Source organism: Cryptomeria japonica, chromosome 6, assembly GCF_030272615.1.
Source record: "Cryptomeria japonica chromosome 6, Sugi_1.0, whole genome shotgun sequence".
NCBI classification, from domain to species: domain Eukaryota; kingdom Viridiplantae; phylum Streptophyta; class Pinopsida; order Cupressales; family Cupressaceae; genus Cryptomeria; species Cryptomeria japonica.
Window position 1 is genome coordinate 551,729,917 of NC_081410.1, and position 10,568 is coordinate 551,740,484.

Consider the following 10,568-nt stretch of genomic DNA (forward strand, 5'->3'; position numbering starts at 1 on the left):
CCATCATGGATGAACAGGTTCGTTGAATCAAGACATGTTGATGTGGATCTTCTCTAATTGGTAGGTGGTGACTGGGATGATGACTAGGATTCCATCTTTAACTTGCACTTGTAGGCTTGATAGATCATCATGAATGAATATTTCTTGATACTCAACATTATCCAGCTTCAGCAGTGATGATGATCTTCTAGCTTTGATTAACTCTTCTGAAACTATCCTCTTGAGGGCTTCATTCATGGAGATGCAAGGTGTGGATATTAGTTTTGAAGTATTGATGTTGCTTTGGAACGAACTCCTGATGTCACAACTACTTCTCTTCTTTGGAATTCCTTTTCTGTGACTCCCTGGTGCTTGTAAGAGTTGATCCTCCTTCCTTGATACCCTTGTGCTTGCTAATGAATTTTTCTTTTTGAACTTGCATGATGGTGGAGTCTTGCAATCTTCCCTGTCCTTTTGCTTTGCAATCACCATCCTCATCTGCAAAACAAAAACAAACATGATATCAAATTCATACTACATAACCTTGATAGTTCTTCTAACTTAATATATCCCTTGATTTTATGCGTTTTACAAGTTTGATCAGAGCATTTAGAGAGAGTTCGCCTTCGTGAAGGAACACTTGAAGTTGTTTTTCGCTCCTAGAGAGGAGTTTTTTGAAGTTCACTCTATCCCCTGATGTTCATGAAATTACCATTAACTTTACCTTTGAACTCACTTTCATTCACTTATCTTCATGTTATGGGTTCCAATGCTGAGCCATTCACTTATCTTCATTGATGCAAACATGATGAATTGCCCTTAGGGAAGGCTACTAGAAGAAATTCACTCCCGAAGCTCAAAACATGAATTCGCTCATGTACCTCAGTTCATGAAGTTGAAGTTCGCTCATGTACCTTAGTTCATGAAGTAGCCCTCTAACTTACCTTTCATCATTCAAATTCAAAGTTGTTCTCTGTTAAGATGTCGAATTAGCACAAGGAAATGATCTATTGGCTATTTGGCATCCTATCTTGAGTAAATGAAACAAATTCGCTCCTCTCCTCCAAATCATGAAATTCACTCATATATGGTGATTCTTGAAGTTCGCTCATGTGCTTGAGTTCATTAAGTTCAACATGAAGTTCACTCATGTATGACAAAACATGAAGTTCGCTCATATGGGTTGATCTTTGAAGTTCGCTCATCCCCCTTGATTCTTGAAGTTTGCTCATCCATCTCCAAATATGAAATTCGCCCATATACCTCAACTCTTGAAGTTCGCTCATCTAGGCTAATTTGTGAGGTTCGTTCATGACATTCACTCTTAGGTGCTTGGACACTGAATTTGCTCATTGTAATATCCCTTGGCTAATCTGACCCTGTTTCGCTTATTTGAACCCCAAGGAATATTGTCAAACACTTGGCATACAATGTTTGAAGCCGCTGTAGTGAATTCTTTATTTGTCTTCTTTGGGTTTGTAGGCTGCAAATGAAGTTATGGAAAGCTTCTAACAATGCAAAGTTGTTATAGAAATGATATGCTAGCTGTTTTAGACCTTACACACACATGGAATGACTGAAATTAACTAGTATAGCTAGTAGACATTAAGACAAACACTTGTCATGCATCCCAAAGTACACCTACAGCCATTAGGCATTTAAGCAAACAGTTGGCATGAAAGCTAAGTGGCTGATCAATGTTGAATGTCACCTGGAATATCAATCGACCCCAATCTGTAGGTGATGAAGGCGGCTACAGGGGTTTGCAGAATGTAGAAGAAGCAGCCAAAGACTCCTTATTCAATCTTCATCATAAATCTGAACAAACATCTCCAATTTGGTCTCCACAAAGACCACAAAATTGGCAAGGTACTGTAGCGTTTACTGTAGCGCAGTACTGTAGCACACTGTTCACACGCACTGTTCATGACACTGTAGCAGCAAATAAACCCTCTGTATGATGTTCTCAGTCTGCCATATACATATACCCTCAACTATGCCAATAAATCTGAAAATAAATCCCCAATCAGCACAATGTCAACTTCTGGATGAAGCCAACCCTAGGAGCAACTTCAGATGAATATCTCACACCCTCAGATTGCTGATGCAATGAAGTCTTCACGTTCTCCAATGTCGATACTCTGGACAAGCTGCAGAAACCCCAGCTTCTTCTCCAAAGCCAAGAGACAAGTCTTCTCATCAAAAATAACAATGATCAATCCCCCCTTCTCTTCTTTTCAAAAGCCTTATATATATTTCCCATGAAGGTTCGATTTTCTCCAATAAGGCATTAAATCAATTAATGATATTAAATGACATTTAATGATATAATATTTTCACTTTGTCATTTAATATTTCACCTTGGTAAAAGAGCCACAATTAATTAATTAAATGGTCCCCTTTAATGATACTTGGACCCTTACTTAAGTTATAATATAAAATTATATTATAACTTAATAATATAAGCTCAAAACATTAATGTTTATTTAAACTAAATAAACATTAATATCTCCACATTTTTAAACACCGTCTGAGCTGGGAGCTGACATGATGAAGCTGCATATGACCATACCCCTTTACTAAAAATAGAAGGGGTCCATCTCTAACATCTCAAACTTACTATAAATAGTAAGTATAGCAAATGATGTCCGAATGATGCCAAACGAAGACCAAACTGAAGCACTCTGAACACTGGAGATGATACCAATCCTCAAATGACCCTCTATCCAACACATTAGCCTACGAGGGTCAGGATAATAGGCTAATCTCACAAAATCCAAGTCTGCTAAAATGGGGACATTACACTCATCTCCCTTTAATCATGAAGTTCGCTCATATGCATTGATTCTTGAAGGTCATTCATCCTCAAAATGTGAAATTCGTTCATGTATCTTAAATTTTGAAGTTCACTCATCCTTCTCAATCCTTGAAGTTCGATCATATGTCTCCATCTTGTGAAATTCGCTCATGTGGCTTGATCCTTGAAGTTCGCTAATATATCTTGATTTGTGAAGTTTATTTCAAATTGAATGCTTTCAAATCTCCTTCACTCTTCCATTATGAATTTCGCTCATCTATTCTGATCCTTGAAGTTCGCTCATGTCATTGAGTTTGTGAAGTTCATTGATGTAGCTTGATCCTTGAAATTCGCTCATCTCCCTTAATTCTTGAAGTTCGCTCATCCATCTCCAAATATGACATTCGCTCATATACCTCAATTTTTTAAGTTTGCTCATATAGGTTGATCCTTGAAGTTTGCTCATCTAGGTTGTTCTTTGAAGTTCGCTCATATCATTGAGTTTGTGAAGTTTGCTGATGTAGCTTGATCCTTGAAATTCACTCATCTCCCTTAATTCTTGAAGTTCGCTCATCCATCTCCAAATATGAAATTCACTCATATACCTCAATTTTTGGAGTTCGCTCATCTAGGTTGATCTTTGAAGTTCGCTCATCCCCCTTGATTCTTGAAGTTTGCTTCTCTCATCAAGCACATGAAGTTAGATCCTATCATCCATCACATGAAGCAACATCTTTGAACTTCGCCTTTCAATCTTACTTTTGAAACCACTCTTTCCATAGTTTGTAAAGTTTACTTCCATGTTGCTCAAGGTGAAATTCGCTCATCCTCTTGAAGTTGTGAAGTTCGCTCATCTCCCCCAACTTGTGAAGTTCGCTCATCTCCCTCCAAATCATGGAATTCGTTTAGGTACCTCAATTTGTGAAGTTCGCTCATGTGGTTGAGTTCATGAAGATGAAGTTTGCTCCTCCTGCCTTGAAGGTGAATTGAAAACCAAAATGAACCCTTCCTTCATCACTTCAATGTCAATCCTTAGATTTCTCAAGCTTTCATTCTCAAAACACATCAAATTTACCTCATGAAGGCTTAAAATGCAAAATTTGCTCCTATAATGGATCACATGAAGGAAACTTCGCTCTAAAGAATGAGGTGATCTCAAATCAAAACCATGCTCGCTATTTTCATTCAAAGGCTCTAATTCAAATTCAAATAAGGCTTTCTAGGGGAATTCGCTCCAAGGGTGCCAGTAATGAAGTATGCTGTTGAGGGTATGCACATGAAGTGAAAGTTCTAACTTACTCATTTCACACCTCACACAAGGCTATTCACCTGACTCCTGGCTTTTTGACCACCTATACCCCCCTCTAATGCAAAGGCTAATAGTTAAGGACTCTTAACACTATCCTAGAAAGCAAGAAAAAAGTGGGGGTCCCCATTGCGATGGGGCGATGTGTGAATACCTCACAACAGTGTCCTTCATCTGATTCGGGGCAAGGTAACCATCCAACTTCTAAATCCAAGCTCTAGTTGTACCCTTGGATGATCCATCAAAGCTCGGCATGGATAAACGACCCAAGCTTTTCTATAGCCCATAATTCTTCTTCCCTTGATTCCACTGATTTGGCTTTGGCTTTGTGCATTTGGTGACCTCCAATAAATCTCTAAAAGAGATCGCTAACTGAAAATCTGTCCCCAAAGCTTGATACTTAACCAAAATATCAACATCCTCATTGTTCTCCATGGGTTCCTCCTATATAGGCTCATCCTCTTTTAGAAAGGTAGGCATGCGAGGTCTAGATTGTGATGAACCCAAAGATTTTCTAGTGGAATTTTCATTGTTTTTGTAGCTTTGCTACTTTCCTCTCTCTCCACATGCACCCTATCTCTTTCATTTGTTGTGTTATGAACCAACTGACTAAAATAGAGATTGGTGTTTTGTAACTGTTTTAGCATTTCCGTAAACATTTGTTTTGCCTCCTCTTCACCTAATGTAGGTGGTTGATCACTGAAATCCATTATCCCCTACTTTTCGATGTTATGAACACCCTTTCCACACATACAAACAGCCCAGACTTTCAACTCTAATACCACTATAATATCCCCAAATGGGAATAATGGAAAAACAACATCTCCAAAAATATGAAATAGAAAATTCTGAAATAATATTGCAAATAGATAAATCTTCAACAAACTCAAATCTACGCTCAGAATATTTTTCTGATTTTTCTGTGAATTTGTAGAAATTCTGGAATATTTCTGAATATCAAAAAGTTACAGAAAACACACATAAAACTGCCCAAAAATTTCAGAAATAGCTTACATTAATTTTCTGAGATGAATGTTACCAGCAGTGGACATGACAATGCCCAAAAACATAGAAAATGCCTTCAAACCCTCAGAAAATTAGCATTGGGTCTCACCAAGACGTCACCCATGTCCTTGTTGATGCTAGCCTCAAGGATGCTCAAGAAAGGCAAGAAGCTTGCTATAATATCTATGAATCACACCTCTGAAATGGTCTCCAAAACGTGATAAGAATAGGCAGCTCTGAAAATGATGTGCTAGGGCATCACAGACCAAAGCCCTTCAACTGAAACACCCTATTGACTAGGGGGAGCCTATATGTCTCTCCCAAATCAGGGAAATCCAAGGGTTTCAAGCCTCAAGTCAAAATATTGCAGCAGTAATAGAGAAAGTATGATCGCATAATGAGCTCCAAGAGAACCCTAATATGTTATATAATGATTCCCAAAAGAATGACTTAATCTCAGCCATAGATTCATTGCAAGCCCAATACAATGCTCCAAATAAAATCCTCAAAAATGAGCCAATAGGCTCCTTATTTTCCAATGCCCCCTTGACCTTTTTGGCACATTTAATTAAAATCACTTAAAGTTAAAGTACATGTCTCTTAAGTCATTAAACTCAAAACAGGAAATATTAAGTCTTTAGCCTAAGAGCCACTTAAGTTGCATAAAAAGATGTGCCCACAACTTAAGAATAGAATAGAGAACAAACAAAAGACTCACTTACACAATGATGCTCTATGTCCTATTCCTCTTGGGTAATCCGAGGAAAGGACTGCCAATGCATAGTTAAGCCCCATGGCTTGAGTTGGGGACATTAGAGTCACACGTTCAAATCTCGAGAAGAGTAGGGTTGTACACCTCATTTGAACAATATATAAGGTGAATGGAAAAACATACCCTTACGGAATGATTGAACAAGTAAAAATTCATACAAAAAATCAGTGTCTTTCTTGGCAGCAACCTAAAATATTATCTTTACTTTTTTTTAACTTCTATAAACTACATGCTTTGGAAAATCTGCTTTAAACAAATTAGGAATGAAATTACATACAGCAATTATTCCCCCACTTTTTTGCTCAAACATTTTTACCTTTTTTGAAGCCTATTGTATTTCACTTTAATAAACATCACTGCCACGGTTAGAACAAATCATTATGAGTTGAACTGGGCAAAATGGGGAAAAAAAATCTGAAATATTGGACAAGTGTGAAAGAAAAATAGAATCACAACTTTGCAGCATCTTAAGTAATGGGTACTAATCTACTTACCATTCTCTGCTGATAGGTGTTCAGCTTCTTTGAGGCCATCAAACACAAGAGCCCTGTCTAGTACTTCAATTTGCCATGGTTGATATGGTACCCCTTTGCAATCAACAGAAAGTGGAATTCCATACTGAGTAGAAAAATCGAAGACATCAATGCCTCTAGACAGCAATTGTCCTCGAGGTGAAGATCTTGGGACACTTGGGGAAACTGAAAGTGGAGGTAAGACAACATGAAGTGCAGATTGTGAGACCATGTATAGACATCCTTCGGAACAAAAACCAATAACTTCTCCCAGAAACCTTTTTTCCTTTCCCATGTATCTGGAACCTGTGAATTTATGATTAGCATCCAAGTCTCTATCCTCAAGAATGACGCCAGCTAGACGTAGTGAAGCATGGACAACTTTGAACTCCTTCATGGCTGTCTTCAAATTGCTGGTGTGAACAAGCTTCGTGACTCCATAGGGACCCAAAGAAATAATAGCATCTGAGTCAGACTGTTCTGAGGGAAGAAAAACTCTACGTAAAGCTTGTACATTTTTTCCTTCAGAAAATATAAGCCTATCCTTTCTATGTAAATTGCTCACAAACCCACTGGAATCAGGAGAGACTTGAATAGCTGCAGGCTTAGAACATGCAGCTCGGTTACTCCTTGAAGCAATTTCTTCACTACAGTGAATGTCTTTTCCTTTTCCATCAGTAAAAGACTTGAGCCAGTAGCGATTTGGAAGATCGCTGCACTTTTTTTGACTCCCAATACTAGAGCCTGCTACTTCCCAGCAAGAGAGAACACTGAGATCAGAAAAATTTAGAGGTTCAGATAATGATCTGGATTTATCAGAAACTCCTTCAGAGCCTGCAAAATATTCATCTGTAGAGATCACATAAACCAATCCATGCTTGTCAGTAGCAGCAATCAGCAATGAGTTTGCTGTCACCGACAACCCTCTGAAGCAATACCCAGGTCTGACTTTCTCACTTTTTTGCAAATTCAGCAATTTTGTACCCGTTTCACAGCCAGATTGTTTTTCTACCCTGCTCGTTCCACTTTGTTCAATTTCATCCTCTGGCGAATTATTTACTTGCCCAGGCCCTTCTTCCATATGAGTATGTGGTCCCAAATCTAATCCACAGTGATACATGACATCAATATAGCCAACAAATTGACCAGTCATTGCAGCCCACATGAAAATATTGCCCGATTCCTTAAGGCCAAAAAGAACATCCTCGGATAACTGAAATGCTGACCAACAGCTGTCTGGCATTAAGCTTAACGCCAAATTTTGAAGATCTACTGAGCATGTCCAGCTTATCCCCCATTCATGTACCATTGCAACTAAAAGAAAAAGCTCAACTTCAGGTTTAGAAGAACACTTTTCAACTGCTTCAGATATACAACCCTGCCCTGTCAAAACCATCCCAACAACTCTATGAGAAGGGCTTGAAAATAGCTTGGAAAATTCATATGTGATTTTAAGACCATTGTTCCTATCAGTCGAAGAAAATTTCTCTGAAACAACACCAGAACAATTCTTATCCCCAGACCAAGAGTCAAGTGGTTGAACTGAACCAGTGGTTAACGATTGATTCATTTCCCTGCTCTCCTGTTCCTTTTTTATGATAGAATTTAACCCAGGATCATCTGTAGCATGAGGCAATGCTTTCCCTCCAGACCTAATAAAATGCAAAAATGCCGAAGATGTACAAGAAATATAGAAAGAGACCACCTTGGCTGAAGAAGGGATTGAAGACTTCATTGGAAACTTAGCATTAATATTGCCTCCAGATTCCTCCATCTCCATATCTATAAGAAAAGACTCCAACCATCTCTTTGAGGTAGAATTTCTACTAGAATCTTCAGTCCCTGATGTTTTCTCATTACCCCTTCCTCCAACTTCACCAGTGATATTGATTTGTTCCTGAAACCCACTTCTATTGTACGTATTGCTTTGTTCACTTGAATGAGCCACATCTGCAAAACAATCATCCAAAACACCAGCAGGTCCCCAATTTACTAACCTTCCTGATGCATTCCTTATGTCAGCTGGCTCCTTCCCACCTGCTTCTCTTGAGGCATTCAGCCCCATACTTGTCCTGCCATACTCTAATTCATCACTACAGAAAGCATGAACTATGAGCCCACGCTTACCTGACACAAAAAGAAGCTGTTTAAAGTTCCCACCATATTCATTTCCGGTGCATTCATCACCTGGGCATCCCCAAGCTGATGATCTGACATCAGAGATACAAGGAAAACGGCTGGAAGTTGAACATGAAGGGCTCTCTCTGCCAGTTGATGAAGGTTCCATATAGGAAGAGGAAGGGTGCATTTCAGGAGTCACATATTGATTATATGATGGCATGTCATGTGCTTGATTACAGTTTCTAAAAGAAGTATATGCTGGAGTATAAAATGGTGTAGATTGCAGTATATCTGTGCCTTCAGGAGTGCACATGGACAAAGAATTAGGGCTAGAAAACCTCCTTGCTTTTGAGCTAAGAGGTGTATAGAATTTTGGCTCAGCTGAATCTTGGCTATGGTCCTTTGGTGAAGCAGGCTGTTGTGGAGAAACTGGCAATGAAGACAAACTAGCAGTCAAAGCCTGCTTTCGAAGATCATTCTGAAGGGGAAGAAGCAAAGCCTCACAATTGTGGGAAAGCAAAAGCAAAAAATCTCTTCCGGGTGAGAGGGAAGCCTCTTTAACCTCTGTCAGGTCTAGCTGCACTGGACCCCAACTATTCACCTGTAGTATGGGCAAAGACTCTCTGTCCTCGGCACCAGAAACACAGTCCATTGTGCCTAGCTATAACCAGAGGATGTCTGTTGCAATACCAGCCGTCACAAAATTAATAAACAGATAAAAAAATTCTGACCATCAGTCAGATTTAAATACAATCACCGTGTGACAAACCATTCTTCCTGCAACAACAGACCTGGAACCATTTCAATCCAACAACTGCCAAATATTCAACAAACGCATGAAACCAACGCACATAGTCATGCACAATCCAAAGTTCTTAGCCATTGATTACTCTTTAAGGAAGCAAACAACCTAGTATATCCATAAAGGCCCTGTAAAGCCAATATATCATATCAACTAACTAGAAAACTGTAACGTCTTCTATTTTCCACCAACTAGAACGCCCTAATTTTCATCCACAACACCTATTCAGTTAAAAAGACACAAGAGAGATATATTTTCTGTGAAACTACAATATTCCCTCTGACACGAGCACAAGAAGTAAATCGAATGTGTTACGACAGTAACATAAACGTAGCCTTGTAACTTTACCGAATAAACTACCCTGATTTTTTGTATGTTAATCTGAAATGCAAGAACTCCTAACTTACATAAATTGACAAGGCAAGTGGACTCCATCAAACACAGACAACTATTCAAATAACAATGCAATAAGCCTAAATTCTGTGAATCCAAACTTGCCGATTAAGTTTACAAAGCCAGTGAATTCTATCAACACTAGATGATCGACATCTAAGTAATTCAATCTCTATAAAACAAGGTTCAAGAAAGTATCCATACCTTACAAAATTGAGCGTATACACCGTCAATATTCCAAATATCTGGTTAGGGTTTCGGCCAACGCCAGAGTAGCAAGCTTAAATGATCAAAGAATTCGCAGATTCGGAGAAATATGCTGCCAATTCATTTTGAAATAATCTTTAATCGTGCAATCGTTTCACGAAATTTGGCATCCGGACGTTGTTTAACATTTCGCCGACATAGGCGGGCGAATTAAAGAATTTTTATTTTTAAATGGATAGGGAAAAAAAAGAAAAAAAAAATCACACCAGATCATCAGTTGGGATTGGCCTACCTATTAAGACATCTAGCTTTACAGGCTGTGTTGGTCAGTAATCTGATTCTGTTGTCTACCGCTTAACTCCACCTTCATCACATAAAATAACATGGTAAATAAAAAATAATCCTCCTTTGGAAGATATTTTTTTAATCAACATTTGCGACAAAATCCGATGTGGCATCGACTTGTCCGGGAAAGCGTTAAAAATATTTTTCTGTTTTCTAAATAGATTTCAATTTACGGAAAAAAAAGGAATAAAATAAACTCGGATATTTTAAGAGTGACGATGGCGCAATGCATAATCGTAGAGCGGAATTTTTTGAAAGTAGCTATTGGTTCTCTCCTAAAAATTATATTTCTTGCGTTATGTAAAATATGAATTCTTTTTAGTTTTTGT

At 38.4% G+C, this 10,568-nt stretch overlaps 1 protein-coding gene across 3 annotated transcripts in view; it reads right to left on the minus strand.

Annotated features, from left to right (window-relative positions):
• Positions 1 to 10,205, minus strand: part of LOC131041273 (uncharacterized) — a 162,680-nt gene extending 152,475 nt beyond the window's left edge. The window contains exons 1-3 of one of the 3 annotated variants that reach the window (XM_057974304.2): positions 10,187 to 10,205; positions 9,892 to 10,006; positions 6,354 to 9,170 (exon numbers count right to left, since the gene is read on the minus strand). In XM_057974304.2, the coding sequence (XP_057830287.2) occupies positions 6,354 to 9,144 (2,791 nt within the window). In that variant the 5' untranslated portion in view covers positions 9,145 to 9,170; positions 9,892 to 10,006; positions 10,187 to 10,205. Of the gene's footprint in view, positions 1 to 6,353; positions 9,171 to 9,891; positions 10,140 to 10,186 lie in introns of those variants that run through there. The other 2 variants (XM_057974306.2, XM_057974303.2) reach the window with 2 other exon arrangements.
• Between the last annotated feature and the right edge of the window lie 363 nt (positions 10,206 to 10,568).